Source organism: Octopus sinensis, unplaced genomic scaffold (assembly GCF_006345805.1).
Source record: "Octopus sinensis unplaced genomic scaffold, ASM634580v1 Contig17111, whole genome shotgun sequence".
In the NCBI taxonomy this organism is placed as follows: domain Eukaryota; kingdom Metazoa; phylum Mollusca; class Cephalopoda; order Octopoda; family Octopodidae; genus Octopus; species Octopus sinensis.
In genome coordinates, this window is record NW_021834807.1 from 20,365 (window position 1) to 45,039 (window position 24,675).

The 24,675-nt window shown below is 39.0% G+C and overlaps 1 protein-coding gene across 1 annotated transcript; it reads left to right on the forward strand.

Annotated features, from left to right (window-relative positions):
• Positions 1-1,162: 1,162 nt before the first annotated feature.
• LOC115231006 (RAS guanyl-releasing protein 1) lies at positions 1,163-21,379 on the forward strand. Its single transcript, XM_029801099.2, has 5 exons — positions 1,163-1,303; positions 3,097-3,477; positions 14,003-14,108; positions 19,931-20,044; positions 21,243-21,379. The coding sequence occupies exons 1-5, from the start codon at positions 1,300-1,302 to the stop codon at positions 21,376-21,378; spliced, it is 741 nt and encodes a 246-aa protein (XP_029656959.1). The 5' UTR covers positions 1,163-1,299; the 3' UTR covers position 21,379.
• The last annotated feature ends 3,296 nt before the right edge of the window (positions 21,380-24,675 follow it).

Consider the following 24,675-nt stretch of genomic DNA (forward strand, 5'->3'; position numbering starts at 1 on the left):
GATGGTGCTTTTAATGTGCCACCGGCACAGGTATCACAACTACAATTTCCATTTGATTTGATCAGAGAGAGAATTATATACATTAGGTGGTTCCCTGATTGAGTCAATAATAAGGCGAGGTCCATTAACAGTTCCATATGTATAATCATTGGATATGAATGTTTTATCCTTGTACAAGTGAGATATAGTTTTTAATTCCATATCAAAGCCATACCTGTATGGGATAGTGGACATGAAATAACCCTTTTTACAATGGGCACAAAACCTGAAATTGTGAGGAAGGGGTCTAGTCGATTATGTTGACCCTAGTGCACAACGCTGGACCTTATTTCATTGAGCTTGAAAGCAATCCTGTCAGAGTTTACCTCAGCTGTATTTGATCTCAGTTCATAAAGCCAAGCTGGAAGAAATCCCTTCAAGCAGGTTCTCTGGTCAGCCAACAATTGAGCCAGCTCACTGCCGCCACCATGAAATAATCATCACACACACATGCAATACGCGTGCATGTACATACACACATACACAACACTCAAAACACAACATGCACACACAAAGCACAACACACACACAAAACATAACATACACACAGACACATACATATACACACAAAACACAACAAACACACACACACACACACAAAACACAACACAACACAACATACACACACACACACTCAACACAACACACACACACAACACACAACAAACACATACATACACACAACACAACACACACACACAAACACACACAACACAACATACACACACACACACACAACACAAAACACACACACACACACACAAAACACAACACAACACAACATACACACACACACACTCAACACAACACACACACACAACACAACAAACACATACACAAAACACACACTCAACACAACACACACACACCCACACACAACACACAAACACATACACAAAACACACACTCAACACAACACACACACACCCACACACAACATACAAAACACAAACACACACACACAAAACAACACACACATACACAACACACACACATACACATTTAGAGAGAGTGAAAGACAGAAATGAAGACAAGAAGAGAGAGAGAAAAAGAGTGACATACAGGCAAAGCGAAAGAGAGTGGAATCCCGTTGTAGAAATTGATGGCTATAAATACCAAAATCATGGAATTACAAAGTTTCATTTTATATGCTGCTTCTTTCTTGTTTGTTCTCAGACCTTCAGTTATTCTTTTTTACCATTTATTTCCAGTTTTATCAGCAGCACTGAGTTCAGTAGTTCATCGTACAAAATCTGACCCATGGGTGAGTATTATCACTGTCAGGTTTTCCTAAAAAAATATTTTTATTGCATATTTTTTTTTATAAACATTAGCATTGTTAAATATAGACTTCCAACAGGCAAATCATTCTCTCTTTTACTTGTTTCAGTCATTTGACTGTGGCCATGCTGGAGCACCGCCTTTAGTCGAGCATGTCGACTCCAGGACTTATTCTTTGTAAGCCTAGTACTTATTCTATCGGTCTCTTTTGCCAAACCACTAACTTACAGGGATGTAAACACACCAACATCGGTTGTCAAGTGATGTTGGGGGGACAAACACAGACACACAAATACACACACACACACACACACACATATATATATACATTTACATATACATATATACAACGGGCTTCTTTTAGTTTCCGTGTAACAAATCCACTCACAAGGCTTTGGTCAGCCCAAGGCTATAGTAGATGGCAATTGCCCAAGGTGCCATGCAGTGGGACTGAACCCGGAACCATGTGGTTGGTAAGCAAGCTACTTACCACACAGCCACTCCTGCACCTATTTTCTTTTTATATTTTACATATCACAGTATCACAGTATAGACCAAACCATCAGATGCTGTTATACACCACTGGTCACAATGCGCTTCCAATTTTGTCATGATTGTGCCATTCTTTACCATCTTGGCTCATATTGCTTTCCAAGTGGCCTTTTACAATTTCTTTGATGCCACTTGGCAACTGCACAAGTCCACCTTGTTTGTGGACCTTGCAGCATGTCCAGCCTAGAGGTACTTGTGCTTCAGGAACTCTGTAATCACATTGTTCATTCTGTGCCATTCCCGAATTATTTCATATCAAAATTAAATAATTCGTAATGAGACCATTTTACATATCATCATCATCATCATCGACATTTAAGATCTGTTTTCCATGCTGGTATGGGTCGGCTGTTTTAGCAGGGGCTGGCAAGGCCAGGGGTTGCACCATGTTTCATAATCTGTTTTGGCTGGGTTTCTATGGCTGGAGGCCCTTCCTAATACCCAAACACTTTACAGAGTATACTGGGTGCTTTTTACATGGTATCACCAATGTTTTTTACATGTCACCAGCATCAGTTCTTTTAGTGTGGCACTGTCCTTAAATCATTTCCTGTTTCTTGAAGCTTCTAAATTCCGGTGATGTAATTAACAAAAGTACATATTCAAAACAACAATTAATTAGTCTTTATTCTGTTGTGTCTGGGGAGAGTCATTTTCTTTTTGTGCCTTATAATGTAACACACTCACCAGTAAAATTTCCATTTATTTCTTATTTTTATTTTCCTAAAATTTTCGTTGCGTCTTGCAACCTTTTCAATAGTTTTGAGAGTCAAAACTATTGAAAAGGTTGCAAGATGCAACGAAAATTTTAGGAAAATCATCATCATCATCATCATCATCGTTTAACATCCGCTTTTCATGCTAGCATGGGTTGGACGATTTGACTGAGGTCTGGTGAACCAGATGGCTGCACCAGACTCCAATCTGATCTGGCAGAGTTTCTACGGCTGGATGCCCTTCCTAACGCCAACCACTCTGAGAGTGTAGTGGGTGCCTTTACATGCCACTGGCACGAAGGCCAGTTGGTGGTACTGGCAACGGCAAAAATAAGGAATAAGTGGAAATTTTACCGGTGAGTGTTTTACATTATAAGGCACAAAAAGAAAATGGCTCTCCCCAGACGCAACAGAATATGCTTCAACACACGAACTCATATAAAGAATCTTGCAAACCAAATCCAAAAACGAAATAATTTGTCTTTAATTATCTTTTAATTTGTTGCAGAGGTAACGTGCCGCCATGAGCCACTCGGGTTGGGTGAGCATTCCTTCAACACATCGTGTTCCCCTCAACTCTCATCATTAAGCTGCAACTCTACTCCGACCAGAGTCCCACCTCCGCCTTCTCCCCCACTCCACAACATGGTTCCAACAACAGAATCGGCACCGGCCAGTACGACAGTCACGGGAGCTGAAACAGCAGCGACAACAAGCCTGGCAGCACCAGTAAATCCTTCTGAATCCTCATCTTCGTCATCCGTAGAACAGACTGTCCCGAGTATTCCTACCTCGGACTACTTGGAAGAGGAGAAACCTCTCTTACCAGGGATTAGTGTCCGTGCGGCTACTTTGGAGAAACTGATTCAAATCTGTGTTGAGAGTTTCTGTAAGTATACCAAACATATCATCTTCATCATCATCATCACCACCACCACCGCCACCACCACCACCACCACCACCACCACCACCACCACCACCATCATCATCATCATCATCATCATTGTTATCATCAATGTTGTTGCCATGCAACTTAAGGTTTTTGTAGGTTTCTTCATCATCATTGTTCGACCGTGGTCGAGACAATGGAATTTACCATGCTACGCCAGACTTCACGGTCCATCATAGCATTACGGAGGTCCTGTTGCTGGATGCCTGTGTCCCTGGAGATTACATCAGAGTAGGAGAGTGTGCGCCCTCTGGTATCGCGAACAGATGGCTTCCAGAGGAGAAGAGGAGAAATTACCTCGTTTTCAGCTCTACAACAATGACCAGCAAACTGGACTCTTCTACCTTTCCCAAGAGATGATACAGGTGGTAATTTCCCATATATTTGCATTTTGGTTGGATGACGCTTCCACGAGAGATTTTGAGCTCTCATAAGGAGGCGAGTGTAAGTTCCATCCAACCGCCTCTCAAGCTTCTTTGATAACTTCCAAGCTTCTGAGCCATATAGTAGAATTGGTTTGACTGTGGCTTTGAAGATTTTAAGTTTGAAATCTCTACTTAGATTTGATGACTAGATCTTATGCATATCATTACAGGCTGACCAGGCCTTACCCTTTCTAGTTAGAAAATCTTTTTCAGATGATGATATGTATGACCCGAGATAGGCTTCTTACTGAAACTTTAAGTCACACGGGGCTGAACCAAACTGTTCTAGATAATAATGTGTAGTAGCTCCTACTAAACGTATTGAGTGCCTCTTTCTCTTGCTCATTCACTGAGTAATTATCTCCCTGAACTAATTAATGCAATAAATTTGTGTCCAATAGAAAAATTACTTAATAAACATTTATTTACTATAAAAGTTATCAAATGCAAAAAGTGTGTTACTTCTGCCACACACAATATATATATATATATATATATATATCATCATCATCATTATTGTTTAACGTCCGTTTTCCATGCTGGCATGGGTTGGATGGTTTGACTGGGGTCTGGGAAACCAGGAAGCTGCACCAGGCCCCAATGTTATCTGGCAGTGTTTCTACAGTTGGATGCCCTTCCTAACGCCAACCACTCCGAAAGTGTAGTGGGTGCTTTTTATGTGCCACCGGCACAGGGGCCAGAGGAACTGGAATCGACCACAATCGGCTGGTGCTTTTTACATGCCACCGGCATGGAAGCCTGTCAAAGCGGTACCGGCATCAGCCATATATAAATATATATGTATATAGGCAATTATGAGGATAAATAAATTATATATAGCAGTTTGGATTTGATATACAAAATATATATACATGTATGTATGCAAGCAAAAAGAAAGCAAAAACTGAAGATCTGAAGAATTTCAGACTATGAATATTTAAGTATAAATCTATAAACATTTATATCAATAGATCAAACTTACAGAGAGTACAAACGACAGAGAAAGTTAAAGGGGAAGAGGTAAGGTGTTATAAATCCAACAGCTGTTTCTAGAGGTTCAGAAATCCATCATAATGTTGGTAGATATAGTTCACTGCAATATGTGGGCTGTAACGGAAGCAAATAAACATGGGATTAATCAAGCCTTTGTCATCAGGGCAGAAGAAGATCTTACTTTTTAGATCATGATGCAGAGAAGTTTAAACATTCCACCTTTACTCTGTGGAATTGGTCCCTCGTAAAGACATTGGAGACTAAGTTTGAATCATTTGAGCGCTTCTAAGTGTTTTGCTATACTGAGAGTCCCTGGATCTCGTCTGTTGGCAATATGTATGTATATACTTGTGTGTGTGTATATCTCTGTGTGTGTGTATCTGTGTGTGTATGTGTATATATGATTACATACATGTGTGTGTGTGTGTATCTGTGTGTGTGTATATGTGTGTGTGTATATATATGATTACATACATGTGTGTGTATGTGTGTGTATACATGTATATATGTGTATATGTGTATACATATGTATATGTGTATAGATATATATATGTATATGTGTATACATATATATATATATGTATATATATGTGTGTGTGTATATATATATATATATATGACAAAGCAAAGAGCAAGCGGTTTAACAAATTTATATATTCTTACAAATGAATGTACTTTATAACTACATGTATGTGTGTGTGTGTGTGTGTGTCTCCATATGCGTGTGTCCCCATGTGCGTGTGTCTCCATGTGTGAGTGTGTATGTCTGTGTCCGTGTCTCTGTATGGATGCCTGTAAATCGAGTGTGTGTGTATGAGTGTATGTGTGTGTGTCTGTGTGTGTTTTGCATGCGTTTATATATGCTTTTCCATACAGTTCCACATAGTTTCATGTGGCTGAAATTTGTCGCTTTCACACTCAGGTCTACCAATATGGTCAGTTTATTAATAAAAAACTTCATCTTACACATAATAGTCTTGCAACAGATAGACATCTTTTGAAGAATGAGCCGACTGTCTCAAGAAGTATATTGTGGCATTGTTAAATATGTTTTTAACCATATTATAATATCGTTTGAACATTAGTTGTCTGTATATAGTTCTCTGGTGAGTTATTGTTAATGAGATTACAATTTTCTGGACTATTAACCTTATTTGTGCAGTGAATATTTACATCATCAAATTACACTATATTTTAATTGGCTTGATCTCTGATTGTAATTGAAGATCAAACCAACTGAAATATTAAATAAATATAAAACACAAGCACAAGCACACACACACATACACACACACACACACACGCGCGTGCGCGCAAGCATGTGTGCAAATACACACACATACACACACACACACACCAACGCAAACACGTGTGCAAATACACATACATACACACACACATTCACGCACACATGCACGCAACATATGCAAGCATATACATGCGGTTAATAGCTTGAAAAAAATTATTATCTCGTTAAATCATTAAATGTGGCTTCACATAATGAAATGTTTGATAAACATAATTTACAGCAATCCATTAAATATTGATCTGAGAAAGGTTAATTTTCTCGTCTGTTTATTGTCGATGAAAATATTTATGTATCTAAGCCATCATCATCATCATCTTCAAAACCTCTTAACTGATGCTGCCAGTCTTTGGGGTACCATTCTGGATGCTTTTGCAGTGAGCCGTCACCATTGTTCTCTGTCTTGCACAGAAAGGTTGCAGTACTGTGACCTGTCCACTCCTTGATGTTGTCCGACCGGGATTTTCTCTGTCCGTCTCCCTTTTGTTCCACTACCCTTAACTATCTCCCGTTTTGAACATGGCGTTATAGCAGGATATGTATCTGTACCAGGTGAGCTTTCATCTTTTTACCTGCACAAGAAGTGGTTCCTCCCCGACAGAGTGGTTCCTCCCCGAATGAGTGGTTCCTCCCTGACAAAGTGGTTCCTCCCTGACAAAGTGGTTCCTCCCTGACAAAGTGGTCCCTTCCTGACAAAGCTCTGGGATGTTCCTTCTGGAACACCTGTGCTCAACTGCTTGGGTTCTTCACTCCATGCCAGCTGTACTTCAATACTCTATGTACCAAAGTACAGCAGTACAAAAGAAAAGTAATGCCTTGTAGGTGTGTGGTATTTCATTATACAATCATTATATACTAGAAAGTATTTTAAACATTTTTATCAATCAATACTGCGTTCTGCTGTGTTAGCAGTGTTCTTTTACATTTATTTGTTAAAGTTCCTTTTACAGATATCCTATAGAAATTACAACCAGCACTGATTTATATTATTACATTTTGTATATGAGACGTCAGATGTAAACAAACAATGGAATAAAGATTGTTTGCCAACTTAACATGACAGTTCTGGTTTAGGATGAATGTTGCTGTAATTTAGTCCCAGGAGATATCGTCTCCAGCTGGCTATACGACACGATCTATATCCTTATATTTTTGAACAAGGGAATCTAGCCGAACAATTATTCTGTGCTGATGAAGGGAAATAACCTGGAAATCACAATACACAGATATTGTTTTGAGCTGAGTGGGGTTGCTAGATTCCCTTGTTCGAAAATATAAGAACACAGATCATGTCATAAAGCCAGCTGGAGACGATGTCTCCTGGGGCTAAATGACAGCAACATTCGTCCTAAACCAGGACTGCCATGTTATGTTGGCAAACAATCTTTACTCCAAAGTACTGTTGCTGAATATCTCTCGTTATGAGATTTGAAAATAGTAATTTTCTTGTAAACAAACAATGATTGAAGATGAAAAGTGGGTAATGGGCAGATATGCCATATTTCGGTGGGTTTTACCTCTTCATCCTTTCTTTCTGATATTTCTTGATGTCCCTATAATTTCTATAGAATATCTGCAGAGATAACCTTACCAAACAAAAAAAAAAAAAAAGGTGTTGCTATAGGCGCAGGGGTGGGTGCGTGGTAAGTAGCTTGCTAACCAACCACATGGTTCCGGGTTCAGTCCCACTGCGCGGCATCTTGGGCAAGTGTCTTCTGCTATAGCCCCGGGCCAACCAATGCCTTGTGAGTGGATTTGGTAGACGGAAACTGAAAGAAGCCTGTCATATATATGTATATATATATGTGTGTGTGTGTGTCTATGTTTGTCCCCCTAGCATTGCTTGACAATCGATGCTGGTGTGTTTACGTCCCCATCACTTAGCGGTTTGGCAAAAGAGACCGATAGAATAAGTCCTGGGGTCGATTTGCTTGACTAAAGGCGGTGCTCAAGCATGGCCGCAGTCAAATGACTGAAACAAGTAAAAGAGTAAAAGAGTAAAAGAGTATTAAGCATGAAGAGCTCCTTGGAAACAGATTCTCTTAATTGCTCAGAAAGTTCCCTAGGAGTAGTCGACAGTCTCTGTTACCTAGAAACAATCATGGCTAAGAGAATGCTAAAATGGTAGTGGTGGCCACTAGGATGCTCTCACTGTATTCATTGTATGCTTCTCCATTGCCCCTAAGATGCCTCCTTTTTGTCTCTCTTTTTCTCACTGCTATCATCCCCTGCTCCCTTGCCTTGCAGCATCATTTCTCTGCCTCCTCAACACCCTATCTCTCTCTCTCTCTCTCTCTCTTTATCTTTATCTCTCTCTCTCTTTTTCTCTCTCTCTTCTTTCTCTCTCTCTCTTTCTCTTTCTCTCTCTCTCTCTTTATCTCTCTCTCTTATCTTTCTCTCTTTCTCTCTCTTCTTTCCTCCTCTCTCTCTCTCTTTATCTCTCTCTCTCTTTATCTCTCTCTCTCTTTATCTCTCTCATTATCTCTCTCTCTTTATCTCTCTCTCTCTTTATCTCTCTCTCTCTTTATCTCTCTCATTATCTCTCTCTCTTTATCTTTCTCTCTCTCTTTCTCTCTCTCTCTCTTTCTCTTTATCTCTCTTTCTCTCTCTCTCTTTCTCTTTATCTCTCTCTCTTTATCTCTCACTCTCTTTATCTCTCTCTCTCTCTTTATCTCGCTCTTATCTCTCTCATTATCTCTCTCTCTTTATCTTTCTCTCTCTCTTTCTCTCTCTCTCTCTTTCTCTTTCTCTTTCTCTCTCTCTCTTTCTCTTTCTCTCTCTCTCTCTCTTTCTCTCTCTCTCTTTCTCTTTATCTCTCTCTCTTTATCTCTCTCTCTCTTTATCTCGCTCTTTATCTCTCTCATTATCTCTCTCTCTTTATCTTTCTCTCTCTCTTTCTCTCTCTCTCTCTTTATCTGTCCCTCTCTTTCTCTCTCTCTCTCTTTCTCTTTATCTCTCTCTCTTTATCTCTCTTTCTCTTTCTCTCTCCTCTCTCTTTATCTCACCCTCTCTTTATCTCTCTCTCTCTCTCTTTCTTTCACTGTAACCCTCCACCCCCACGAAACACCCACCTCACTTTCTTCCTCTCAGCTACTCATTATCCTCATTTCTGTCTTTCTCACACACACCTCTCTGCCCACCCGAGGTACCCATATTTACTTTTATAACAAGTGGTAGCCCTGGATCCCCCCTCCCTACTCTATCCTTCCCTCCCATCATCCCTCCTACTCTTTGTTTCTCATTTTCACTAACCCTTCACACTACGTTTTCCTTTCCTCCTCTCACTGTCCCTCCTATTACTCCCCCCTCCACTACTGCTTCCTCTGTTTCTTTCTTCACTGTCATTCTTCTGCCACAATAAATCTCTTCTTTCCATCATACTTTAACTTCTCTTAATATCTTTGCCTAAAGTCATCACCCTCTCCTTTTTTTCTCCTTTTTAATCACGAGGGTTCTTTAGTCATGTGAGTGACAAGGTGACCTCACTAGTGCTGGTGCCATGAGAAAAGCACTCAGTGAATTCAGTAAAGTCCACCACAAAGTCCAGTTTTTGTTGCAGTGTGGTGACTTGTGTTCCTCACTGTCCCTGAGAGCTAATCCAGTGGGGCACAAACTCGTAGTAGGCTCTCCAATACTGGGCAGGGCAAAAGATAGAGGCCAAATTATCATTGACTTCTCTTAACAGAAAAACATCCCTGTCTACACATGTACACCTTGTAAATCTCTGACAGAATGTTGAATTGTTGTGGACCCTTAGATGCTAGATATTTGTGGACCCTTGGATGTTGAATAGTTGTGGACCCTTAGATTCTAGATAGTTGTGGACCCTTGAATGTTGGATAGTTGTGGACCCTTGAAACCCAAGCTGTTGTGGTACTGAGTCCTTATTCTTGATGGAGACGATGGGGAGGGGTGAACTACTTAAGGATGAAGGTGGTTGGTTATGTTTCAGGTTATTTGTATTGGATGACTAAGGACCACAAGCGGCAGTGTGCTGCTAAACCCATTCAACCCATATCAGCATGGTTATAATATGGTGATGATGGTGATGTGATGATATTGATGCTGGTGAGGATGATGATGATTATGATGAAGGTGATGATAATATGGTGATTGTGATGGTGGTGATGTGCTGCTGCTGATGATGATGGTGGTGGAAATGATGATGATATTGGTGATGATTGTGGTGATGTGATGATGGTGGTGGTGATGAATACAGTGGTCATGGAGATGATGATGGCGATGACGACGACAATTATAATAATGATTATGATGGTGGTAATGATGATTGTGATGGTGATGATGGTCATGATGATGATGGTGATGATAATGGTGATGGTGATGATGATGGCGATAATGATGATGATGGTGGTAATGATGATTGTGATGGTGGTCATGATGATGATGGTGTGATAATGATGATAATGATGATGATGGTGATGATGGAGATGATTGTCATGATAATTATGGCACGCGTAATGATGGTGATGGTATGATAGTGATGCTTCTGCTGCTGCTAACGATGATGCTGATGATGATGACGATGACGAATGGGATGACAACGACGATGATGACACCAATGATTGCCATTCTATATTTAGATGCCTAATACCTACGACACATCTAAACAATAACAACATTTCCATTTCTTTAAAAAATTTCCCATTTTTTTTTTGTCTTCGTTTTTCCTCCGTTGACCACATTCGCTACAACATTCGTAACAAGATACGAAATTCCGTGGAGGTTTGTTGTGTTAACACCTAATTTCATCCACATTGATTGTGTTATGTTGATAATTCTCGGTGTTGTTAGCTCCATTTCGGTTTCTAAGTGGTTCCTAAATGGCTTTGTACTTTTCCAAAAATAGTTGTTATACAATAAATGCATAAAAATAGCAATTTATGAATGTTCTCTTTCCGTTTTATACGTTTATTCCCTTGTTAATGCTAAGGTATTTAAAAATTGTGTAAAGAGAACTACATTGGTTAATTAGCGTATGACTTAATTACTTTTATACAATTTCGTATTAACATGACTTTTTTTTTAGATGTTATTTTTATTATTTGATAATGATTTCTCAACAAATAGTCACAAGCTTGGCTGTGTGGTAAGAAGTTTGCTTCCCAACCACATGGTACCAGGTTCAGTCCCACTGCGTGACACCTTGGGCAAGTCTTGGGCCAACCAAAGCCTTATTAGTGGATTTGGTAGTTGGAAATTGAAAGAAGCTCATCAAATATACATATTCATATATATATATATATTTAAATAATGAGGGAGATAAATTAATATTAATTTTAATATCAATTTAAAACCAGTAGTCCAGCATACAAAAAATCTGAGAAATCAGAGAAAATTCTAATACATGTGTATATTGTCAGGGCAAGACTGCTAGGTAGTCAGCCGTATGCTAGAAATAGATCATCAACATGTATTAGAATCTTCTCTGATTTTTCAGATTTTTTGTATGCTAGACTACTGGTTTTAAATTTATATTAAAATTAATATTAATTTATCTCCCTCATTATTTAAATATTGAAATACGTTCTCTAGTAGCAAGCACTAACCGCAGTGAATTATTTACTGCAGTTCTTCGCTTCAGGAATTTTTTAGCGTGCCGGAACTAAGACATTTGAAATTTTATCCCTAATGTTATTGGTAAAACTAAACACGCGTCTGTTTCGGCACAGAAAGCTGGGGTTAGTTTTTCAGATTGCATTTACACTGAACGATTGTACTGATGAGGCCACGGACATTTGAATTATGTAAGTAATTCTTTTGTTAAAGGCCGAAACCGAGGTATGCAATTAATTACGTTTTTTATATAAATTTTCATCTGTCCTGCCCGCCAAATTTGGTTCTGGTGTTCGCTGAATCTTTCTTTGTAGTTTGATCGTTGATGATCTATTTCTAGCATACGGCCGACTACCTAGCAGTCTTGCCCTGACAATTTTGCTTTCACAGGAAGGAAAGTTTCTTGTCGAAGATACGTCTCGCTTTCACCTTCGAAACGTATAGAGAGATGAAACCATAGCGACTGAAGAGGGGTTTTTTCTTTGTGTTACTTGTCCTGTACTCTATTTTTTGTTGTTTAAAAAAATGTCCAGTTCCTGGGTTTGTGTCTATGTTTTCGTTTCTCACTGTGTTCGACGTCCTTTGGGGTGTCCTGTACTCATATATGCGTGTATATGTACATGTAGAGGTAGGTACGTACATATATGTTATATATATGCATATGTTTTATTTATTAATATATATAATATATATATATATATAATATATAGGGGTGTAAGAGTGGATGTGTGGTAAGTAGCTTGCTTAACAACCACTGGTTCCAGGTTCAGTCCCACTGCGTGGCACCTTGGGCAAGTCTCCTACTATAGCCTCTCCAAGCACTGCTATAAACAGTGGAAATGAGCTAGAACATTAAAAACTTAGTGCACATGAACTGCAGAGTTCAAGGTCACCCTGTGCCAAGTAGCTTCACTCTGCATGCTTTAGCTTCGTTACTATGGCAACAGTCCGGATACTTATAGATCAGACCTTGTAGACACACACATGCATCAGGCTTCTTTCAGTTTCTTATTTCTTTACTGCCCATAAGGGGCTAAAACGCAGAGGGAACAAACAAGGACAGACAAAGGGATTAAGTCAACTACATCGACCCCAGTGCGTAACTGGTACTTTATTTATCGACCCTGAAAGGATGAAAGGCAAAGTCGACCTCGGCAGAATTTGAACTCAGAACGTAATGGCAGACGAAATACGGCTACACATTTCGCCCGGAGTGCTAATGTTTCTGCCAGCTCGCCGTTTCTGTCTACCAAATTCATTCGCAAAGCTTTGGTTGCCCTGAGGCTACAATGGAAGAGGTGCTATACAGTGAGATAGAACTCCGGACCCATGTGGTTAGGAAATGTGCTTGTACCTATATATATGTGTGTATGTGTCTGTATGTGTTTTTATATGCAAATATGTGTGTGTATATTTATATATATATATATATATATATATATATATATATATAATCGTCCGTTTTCTGTCCTTGTTTCGTATACATTCGATCCTTTTCCCAAGGAATCTAATGCTCGTAGCTTAGTTTTTCCTTGGGGCTGGCCAGATTGGAGCAATCTCAAGATTAATCAGTTGAAATTGCGAGGATGATCCGGTTCTTGACTGAAAATAAAAGGCTTTGAATGACCCGTCTGTGTTTTTTGTATCGTCTATTTGGATGTTTTGCGTTCTTGTCCCATTTTGTATTTTTATATATAAATGTATATATGTATGTATATATATATATATATATATATATCTGGCCAATCCAATGATGGTTTGCTTCAGTTGCCAAAACTTTGAAGTCACTGTCAGAATAATGAACCTATACTATAATTGAAAAATTTACTATATTTTGTTTTTGGATTTGGTTTGCAAGATTCTTTATATAAGTGTGAGTGTGTTACATTATAAGGCACAAAAAGAAAATGACTCTCCCCAGACACAACAGAATTACTGTATTTTGTACATACGTATATACCTGCCTATGGGTGCAATAAAATGGGCTCATGGGTGCAATTGCACCTGTGGGTGGGGGTTTCCCTGCCCCTGCTCTAAGCTGTTTTCACAGCAATTCTCCTGCTTTTGAGACTTCCTTAAATTTCTAAAATACTATACATTCTGATCCAAAGAAACTGAAACATATTTAACTACAACTTATTTGATGAAATATTTTCTCTTCTTTCAGGTCCCAATGGTAGTTTGGTTGATGACTCTTTCTATCCACGCGTTTTACTTCTCATGCATAAATGGTTTATACCATCTCAGGAACTGGCAGAACGTCTCGTAGAATTGTATCCTTTGAAATCATTGCAGAAACTTTAATGCATCAACATTTAAACTTGGGCCACATCAGGCCCAAATATTCCAGCTGTTTCATGTTCAAACCAGCCAAATCCAGCCTCTCATACCTATCCTACAATGTCATTCTAAAAAAAAAAAGAAAAACAGGCATGGCTGTGTGGTAAGAAGCTTGCATCTCAACGTCATGGTTCGGGGTTCAGTCCTGGCATGTGACACCTTGGTCAAGTGTCTTCTACTATAACCTTGGGGTGACCAAAACCTTGTGAGTGGATTTGGTAGATGGAAACTCAAAGAAGTCTGTTGTATATATATATATTCTCTCTTTACTCTTTTACTTGTTTCAGTCATTTTGACTGCGGCCATGCTGGAGCACCGCCTTTAATCGAGCAACTCGACCCCAGGACTTATTCTTTTGTAAGCCAGTAAGTACTATTCTATCGGTCTCTTTTGCCGAACCGCTAAGTGACGGGGACATAAACACACCAGCATCGGTTGTCAAGCAATGCTAGGGGGACAAACACAGACACACAAACACACACATGCATATATATATATATATATACATATATACGACGGGCTTCTTTCAGTTTCCGTCTACCAAATCCACTCACAAGGCATTGGTCGGCCCGAGGCTATAGTAGAAGACACTTGCCCAAGGTGCCATGCAGTGGGACTGAACCCGGAACCATGTGGTTGGTAAACAAGCTACTTACCACACAGCCACCCTGCGCCTATATATATATATATAATATATATATTATATATATATATATATATATATATTCATGTGTGTGTGTCTGTGTTTGTCCTCCCACCATCACCTAACAACTGATGTTGGTGGTAAATGGAAACTGAAAGAAGCCCATTGTGTATATATATATATATATATATATATATTTGTGTGTCTGTGTTTTATACTCCCACCATTGCTTGACGACCAATGTTGGTGTGTTTACATCCCCGTAAGTTAGCGTTTCGGCAAAAGAGACCGATAGGATAAGTATCAGGCTTGCAAAGAATAAGTCCAGGGGTTGATTTCTTCGACTAAAAGGCAGTGCTCCAGCATGGCCATGGTCAAAATCACTGAAACAAGTATAAGAATGTCATCGACCTCTTGAAGATAGCAGAAAAGGTTAATTCAAAATAACGTGTATGAATTAATATCACACTTAACGAAGTAATCTGAATGTCAAAGGATTAAACTCTTTAAATCTCTTGGAAGTTTGCTTGTTTCATATAGGATACCTTATATTTACATTATTTACATTATTTACATTTGAGGGATATTTGTCCTCATCTTGTTTGTTGTTAGCACAACGTTTCGGCTGATATACTCTCCAGCCTTCATCAGGTGTCTTGGGGGAAATTTTGAACCTGGGTTCTCATTCCTAAGGTATTTCCTCATCTCTTAAATAAAGAACTGTATTACTTTATATTTTATATAGAATTTCTATATACATATGTACAAGCATGGCCACCTTGTAACCATCTGGTCACCTTGTAAGCATGTAGTCACCTTGTATGCACACCTTGTATACAAGTGTTCATCTTGTAAGCATGTGGTCACTTTGTAAGCATGTGGCCACCTTGTAACCATGTGGTTACTATGTAACCATGTGGTCACCTTGTAAGCATGTGGTCACCTTATAAGCATGTGGTCACCTTGTAACCATGTGGTCAACTTGTAACCATGTGGTCACTTTGTAAGCATGTGATCACCTTGTAACCATGTGGTCACTTTGTAAGCATGTGGCCACCTTGTAAGCATGTGGTCACTTTGTAAGCATGTGATCACCTTGTAACCATGTGGTCACTTTGTAACCATGTGGTCACATTGTAAGCATGTGGCCACCTTGTAAGCATGTGATCACCTTGTAACCATGTGGTCACTTTGTAACCATGTGGTCACCTTGTAACCATGTGGTCACTTTGTAAGCATGTGGTCACTTTGTAACCATGTTGCCACCTTGTAAGCATGTGGCCACCTTGTAAGCATGTGATCACCTTGTAACCATGTGGTCACTTTGTAAGCATGTGGTCAACTTGTAAGCATGTGGTCACCTTGTAACCATGTGGTCACTTTGTAAGCATGTGATCACCTTGTAACCATGTGGTCACTTTGTAAGCATGTGGTCAACTTGTAAGCATGTGATCACCTTGTAACCATGTGGTCACTTTGTAAGCATGTGGTCACTTTGTAACCATGTGGCCACCTTGTAAGCATGTGGTCACTTTGTAAGCATGTGATCACCTTGTAACCATGTGGTCACTTTGTAACCATGTGGTCACATTGTAAGCATGTGGCCACCTTGTAAGCATGTGATCACCTTGTAACCATGTGGTCACTTTGTAACCATGTGGTCACTTTGTAAGCATGTGGTCACTTTGTAACCATGTGGTCACTTTGTAAGCATGTGGTCAACTTGTAAGCATGTGATCACCTTGTAACCAGGTGGTCACTTTGTAAGCATGTGGTCACCTTATAAGCATGTGGTCACCTTGTAACCATGTGGTCAACTTGTAACCATGTGGTCACTTTGTAAGCATGTGATCACCTTGTAACCATGTGGTCACTTTGTAAGCATGTGGCCACCTTGTAAGCATGTGGTCACTTTGTAAGCATGTGATCACCTTGTAACCATGTGGTCACTTTGTAACCATGTGGTCACATTGTAAGCATGTGGCCACCTTGTAAGCATGTGATCACCTTGTAACCATGTGGTCACTTTGTAACCATGTGGTCACCTTGTAACCATGTGGTCACTTTGTAAGCATGTGGTCACTTTGTAACCATGTGGCCACCTTGTAAGCATGTGGCCACCTTGTAAGCATGTGATCACCTTGTAACCATGTGGTCACTTTGTAAGCATGTGGTCAACTTGTAAGCATGTGGTCACCTTGTAACCATGTGGTCACTTTGTAAGCATGTGATCACCTTGTAACCATGTGGTCACTTTGTAAGCATGTGGTCAACTTGTAAGCATGTGATCACCTTGTAACCATGTGGTCACTTTGTAAGCATGTGGTCACTTTGTAACCATGTGGTCACCTTGTAAGCATGTGGTCACTTTGTAAGCATGTGATCACCTTGTAACCATGTGGTCACTTTGTAAGCATGTGGTCAACTTGTAAGCATGTGGTCACTTTGTAAGCATGTGGTCACTTTGTAAGCATGTGGTCACTTTGTAACCATGTGGCCACCTTGTAAGCATGTGATCACCTTGTAAGCATGTGATCACCTTGTAAGCATGTGGTCACTTTGTAAGCATGTGGCCACCTTGTAAGCATGTGATCACCTTGTAACCATGTGGCCACCTTGTAACCATGTGGTTTTGGCATCTTGGGTTAGTGCCTTCAACAGTCTTGGACTGGCCAATGCCCTGTGAGCGAATTTGGTACATGGAAACTGTGTGGAAGCCCATCATGTAATGATGTGTGTGTGTGTGCTTGTTTCCTTGATACATACACACTGCTTGATAGCCAATATTAGTTTGTTTACATCCCAGTAACTTAGCAGTATGGCAAAAGATTAAGTGCCAGGCTTACAAAATAAGGACTAGGATTAATTTGTTTCACTAAACCCTCCAAAGCAATGCCCCAGCTTGGCCACAGTCCAATCACTGAGACAAGTAAAACAAGAAACAAAAGCTTTATTTTCTACAACCATTACATTTAAATAGTTCGTTAATTTCTGTAAATTTATTCCTTTCATATTTTGCTTTTTCCAGTTTTTTTCTATTGTGTATGTTACACTATTTACTCTTTTGAATTTCTCATTCTATATTTTAGACTGTAGACTCTTTATATACCCTATTGTATATTTTAGACTGTATACTCTCTGTACTTTCGCCTGTATATCATGTATACACACCAAGCTGTGTATTTTACATTACTAATATACCTCACATTTCATTATAACATGTTGCTAAAACCCAAACAAACTCTCAAATTTGAAGTCCTACAATCTGTGAATCTTGTTTACAATGGCTAGCACACAAGTACTAGAATAAGTACTAGGCTTACAAAGAATAAGTCCTGGGGGTGATTTGCTCGACTAAAGTCAGTGCTCCAGTATGGAGAAATAAAAGACTAAAAAAATGAAAGAATTGTTTCTGGTATAAATTAATATTACTAAGAAATATTACCGGTCCCTGGCACCCTAGAGAGAAAGAAAAAACTGCTGGTACACCACAGGAGACAGTTTAAGAAACGCTGGCATCAGCTACAAGAATAACATCTACTACTTGAAGAATTCTTTTGCATTGGAGTTTCCTTCCATTTCTCATTTGTTTCTTTTACAGTTTCCATTTCTCTGAATTTGCCAAGCTGCACTGAAGACCTGTTAACGCCTATCTCATATATCCAGTTCTCCACCCCTTGGTGTCTCATTTTACTCTGCCTCATCAAATTACTCCATCATTTCCCCAATCTCTTTTCCTTGTAAACCCTCTTAGGATTCTGACTATCAAATGTAATGTTTATTTATTCCCATTGCTTTGAATTAATCATGCATTATTTTGTAGCTTTGACACTTTGATGATGTGATTTAAAAAAATTTTTAGAATGACATTGTAGAGTAGGTATAAGAGACCAGATATGGCCTGAATCAATACGAAACTGGTAGAATATCTTAGCTAGATATGGCTGGTATATTCCTTAAGCATTCACACTACTCTGAGAGATGTAGCATTCATATTGTTTTGAATTAATCATACAGGTAAAGCCCATGGAATTTGCGCACCTGTGTAATTTACGCAGGTGATTTTCAGGATAAAAATTGTTAAAAAAGTTTCTACTCATGTAAAATTTGCATCCAAAAGTTTTCAGATTTGCCAATATGGTCAGGGAATAAAGGTTTTCAGTTTAGTTGTATTTAGCATAATTTCACTTACTTTAATTACATTTTATTTAATTTTCGCTAAATAAAAATAATTTCTGTTTAACAGGTATCACATTGAAAGCTGTTAAATTACAAAGTGTTTGTGTTGTTTATAATAAACTTTATTTTACATTTCTTGCCCACAAGAGATTATGTCTGGTCACTTGTCATTGCCTCCGTGAGGCCCAACATTCGAAGGTCATACTTCACATCTCATCCCAGGCCTTCCTGGTTCTACCTAGGAAGACCTGGGATCTACTCATAATTCACGCACCCCCTAAAGTTTATTTTTGTTTTTGCGAAAAAGTGCGTAAATTACATGGGTTTTTATGGTATTTTGTTGCTTTGAGATTTTGATGATGTTATTTTTTATTTTTAGAATTACAGAGGTTGAATCTGGCCAATTTGAACTTAAAATAGATAGAATATTTGAGCCAAATGCAGTCAGTTGAAATACTATATGGTTGAAATAACCCCTTAGAATCATCATCATCATCATCATCATCGTTTAACGTCCGCTTTCCATGCTAGCATGGGTTGAACGATTTTGACTGAGGGCAGAACAAATATTAGTGAAAATCATATGAATTGAATTAGGTCTGTATATGTATTTTTTATTACTATCTGTGCCGGTGGCATGTAAAAGGCACCATTTGAGCGTGATCGTTACCAGCATTGCCTTACTGGCACCTGTGTAAAAAGATTCGAGTGAGGTCATTGCCAGTACCGCCTGACTGGCCTCTGTGCTGGTGTCACGGAGTGGTTGGCGTTAGAAAGGGCATCCAGCTGTAGAAACTCTGCCAGATCAAGATTGGAGCCTGGTGCAGACATCTGTTAAAAATTTTTTTCTTATCAACATTAACTAAAACAGCAGAGAATAACTTCTGCAGGAACTCTTTTTCATGTAAACATTCCTTGACTTGAGTGTTTTAGATATCTTGGTGTAGAAGATACAAAACAATGTGAAGCTGTAAAATGTTCACACACCCCACGGGAACAAGATTGTTCTCTACAGGTTTACAAGGCAAAAATATGCCATGTTTTCAGGTAAATATTTCAAATTATTTCGTTTTTGGATTTGGTATGCAAGATTCTTTATGTGAGTTCGTGTGTTGAAGCATATTTTGTGAGTCTGGGGAGGGTCGTTCTGTTTTAGTACCTTATTTAACACACTCACTGGTGAAGTTTCCACTCATTTACTTATTTTTTTTTTTTTCCGAAATTTGTTTTGCAAGATTCTTTATGTGAGTTTGTGTGTTGAAGCATATTTTGTTGAGTCTAGGGAGAGTCATTCTCTTTTAGTGCCTTATTATTTAACACACTCACCGGTAAAGTTTCTACTCATTTAAGAGGAAACTTTACCGGTGAGTGTGTTAAATGGTAAAGCACTAAAAGAGAATGACTCTCTCCAGACACAACAAAATTTCAAATTATATTTCTGCTTAATTTTAATTCTTTTGTTACCATATTTCTGCTAAAATACCTCACTGCTTTTTTAATTAAATTTTAAAATAATTAAGAGTTTAGTAAAATAACTTTGTCATTATTAAACTGGTGTCTGGGACATAAATTAAAGCGAAAATTTGATGGAAGATTTGAATTTAAATCCCTTTAAGACAAAATGTTTGTATTATAGATCAGTGTTTTGCAACCATTTTTCACTTGCGGTACCCTTGTATTCCTTTCAAAATTTGGTAGCACACCTGAAATAAAACTATAATTAAATGTATGGGGAAAAAAAGTTATATTCAGGTTACACTGAGGCACACCTAGCATTGCCTTGTGGCACACCTGTGTGCTGTGGTATTCTGGTTTGCAGAGCACTGTTGTAGATCCAGAGGCAGTTTCAGGTGAGGTGGTATCAATAAGGTTGAACCAAAAAGGTTCCGGGTTCAGTCCCGTTGCATGGCACCTTGAGCAAGTGTCTTCTACTATAGCCTCGGGCCGACCAAAGCCTTGTGAGTGGATCTGGTAGATGGAAACTAAAAGAAGCCCATTGTATATTTATATGTGTGTGTGTGTATGTGTATGCATGAATGTTGGTGCTGTTACCTATGTGGAAAATACTATCTGCAAGTATCATAATTTTATTTCAACTGGTACAGTACCAGTTGCGTACTGTGGTCAACATAATCAATTTATTCCTCCCCCAAAATTACTGGCTTTGTACCAAAATTTGAAACTATTATCTTAATCTCATGCTTACCTGTCATTTCATTGAAGTTCTGTTTTGTCTTTTATTTAGATACTGGATCCGAACATTTCCTTTCCACTTTGACCTCGACAAACGGTTAAAAGTAATCGTGGAAAGATTTGGTCAAATTCTTGAAGCAGAAGGCAATACCAATTTTTCTGAATTAATCGATCTTTCTAAAGTGTAAGTGAACAAATAATTTATCATATTTTGTGTAAATATAGGCACAGGAGTGGTTGTGTGGTAAGTAGCTTGCTTACCAACCACATGGTTCCAGGTTCAGTCCCACTACATGGCACCTTGGGCAAGGGTCTTATACTATAGCCTCGGGCCAACCAAAGCCTTGTAAGTGGATTTGGTAGATGGAAACTGAAAGAAGCCCATCGTATATATGTATATATATATATATATATGTGTGTGTGTGCATATGTTTGTGTGTCTGTCTTTGTCCCCCCAACATCACTTGACAACTGATGCTGGTGTGTTTACGTCCCCATAACTTAGTGGTTCGGCAAAAGAGACTGATAGAATAAGTACAAGGCTTACAAAGAATAAGTCCTGGGGTCAATTTGCTCGACTAAAAGGCGGTGCTCCAGCATGGCCACAATCAAATGACTGAAACAAGTAAAAGAATAAAAGTGTATATATTTATATGCCCTGTCACCATTGAGTCTGTGTTGTTGGTCTCCATATTATCTGAGAGTAGCCATGCAGATCTCTCTGCAGGAATCTGATTTGCTCCCCTCTCTCATAGCAATCTCCTTGTCCCCTAGTTTGAAGCTCTCCTACCCCCTACCCTAAGGCTTGTTCTGCAAACAACATGGTAACCGCATTAGTGTGGGTAGCACAAAGAAAACATCTAGCCCATGTTGTAAAATGGTTGGTGTTAGAGACATTTTATTTCGTCTGGAATAAAATTGTTTTAGAGACATGCTGTCTTATAAACACAATATATTAGGTTGTCTGGAAAGTTTGTGCCGATTTATAGTAGCTTACCTTTCGACTTATTTTAGAACATGGTTGAGTCCATAAAATAGGATTTGACTACACCTCCATTTAGAGCACAGTTTAAGCTATCTTTTCGTGGAAGAAGATTTATGTTCCTATAACCTGTGTTAATTCTGTAACCCTTTAAAATGGAAGATAAGAAAGTTCATTTTTGGCACTTGATGCTTTGGGAACCAGACAAAAATTGCTGCAGCTCGGCTGGGATGTGTTACCCCACCCTCCATATTCACCAGATATTGCTCCTTCGGATTTCCACTTATTCAGGTCTCTGCAGAATAGTCTTAATGGTAAAAATTTCAATTCCTTGGATGACGTAAAAAGATACCTTGATGAATTCTTTGCCATGAAACCCCCTCGATTCTGGGAAAAGGGTATTTTCAAGTTAAAGGAAAGATGGAGATGCATTGTGTAACAAAATGGTTCATATTTGGTTGATTAAAAATGTAATGGCAAGTATTTATTGACTTTTTTCTTTCCTTTAAAAATCGGCACAAACTTTCCGGACAACCCAATACATATAGGAGGGAGACAAACAAATGGTGCCTTGCAAGACGTATGGCAAATGTGGGACAAAGTAGACATCGTATGTCTACTGTATGTATGTATGTATGTCAAAGCAAACCAGATGTGTGTCAAAGAAGACATCCGAGCTCAAAGCAGTTCTTGAATTCATCAGTTTCTTCCCAACCATATGACCCATGCCATCATCATCATCATCATCATTATTACCATCATCATCATCATCATCATTATCATCATCATCATCACCATCATTATCACATCATCCTCATCACCACCACCACCACACCACCACCACCACCACCACCACCACCACCACCACCATCATCATCACCATCATCCATCATCATATCATCCACCACCACCACCACCACCACCATCATCATCATCATTATCATCATCATCATCACCATCATTATCACATCATCATCACCACCACCACCACCACCACCACCATCATCATCATCATCACCATCATCATCATCATCATCACCACCATCATTATCACATCATCATCATCCTCATCACCACCACCACCACCACCACCACCACCACCACTACCACCACACCACCACCACCACCACCATCATCATCACCATCATCATCATCATCATCATCATCACCATCATTATCACATCATCACCACCACCACCACCACCACCATCATCATCATTACCATCATCATCATCATCATCATTACCATCATCATCATCATCATCATCATCAACATCATGATGCCATAGTAGTAGTAGTAGTAGTAGTAGTAGTAGTAGCAGCAGCAGTAGTGGTAGTAAAGTATAATACACAGATGGTTTTTCTACTGTTGTTGTGTAGTTTTTATAATAGAAATTAGCCTTAGAAACGGTGATGCCATTTCATTTTGTCACCGATTGTGATATCTCACATATAGACACGGCTGCTTTTCCACAAGCTGGGTTTGTGTCTGTTAGATCAAAGATTTTGCCAAATATATGGAGATGTTTTAATCAAAGTTAAGCTTCTTGAAAATCATATCGATTGATGTTCTTAGAAATACCATTTTCAATAACATTATGAATTATACAGTTTTTATATTTAAGAGATGAGGAATTATGTACATTATTTACGTTATTTACATTATTTACATTTGACGGATATTTGTCCTCATCTTGTTTGTTGTTAACACAACGTTTTGGCTGATATACCCTGCAGCCTTCATCAGGTGTCTTGGGGGGAAATTTCGAACCTGGGTTCACATTCCTAAGGTATTTTTTGTTGTTGTTATTATTATCATTATTATTATTATTATTATTATTATTATTATTATTATTATGCAAGTTACTGCCTGGAATCAAACTCGGAATCTTGCGGTTAGTAGCCCGCACTCTTAACACTATGCTGCGGCCTGAATAATAATAATAATGATAATGATAATAATAATAATAATAATAATAATAATAATACCATCGTACCACTGGCATGGGTACCATTTTTATGATACTGGGGTGCTTTTACATGCCATTGGCACGTGTGCCACTTTGTGAGACACCAGTATCTGTCATGATTGCAATTTTGCTTGGCTTGATGGGTCTTCTTCTCAAGCATAACATAATACCAAAGGTCTCAGTCATTCCACTTTGCCTCTGTGAGGCCTAACACTCAAAAGGAACTCAGCTACTTGCCTCCATGAGGCCCAAACTCAAAAGGAACTCAGCCATTTTGCCTCTGTGAGTCCCAACACTCAAAAGGAACTCAGTCACTTTGCCTTCATGAGGCCCAAACTCGAAAGGAACTCAGCCACTTTGCCTCTGTGAGCCCCAACACTCAAAAGGAACTCAACCACTTTGCCTCCATGAGGCCCAACACTCAAAAGGAACTCAGCCACTTTGCTTCCGTGAGGCCCAACACTCAAAAGGAACTCAGTCACTTTGCTTCTGTGAGGCCCAACACTTGAAAGGAACTCAGTCACTTTGCCCCT

What these genes read in the sequence shown, in the direction of transcription:
- LOC115231006 (XM_029801099.2), top strand. An exon ending in AATCTGTGTTGAGAGTTTCT is followed by an intron (nt 3,478 to 14,002) that starts GTAAGTATACCA and finishes CTCTTCTTTCAG; the next exon opens with GTCCCAATGGTAGTTTGGTT. An exon ending in GCAGAACGTCTCGTAGAATT is followed by an intron (nt 14,109 to 19,930) that starts GTATCCTTTGAA and finishes TGAGTGTTTTAG; the next exon opens with ATATCTTGGTGTAGAAGATA.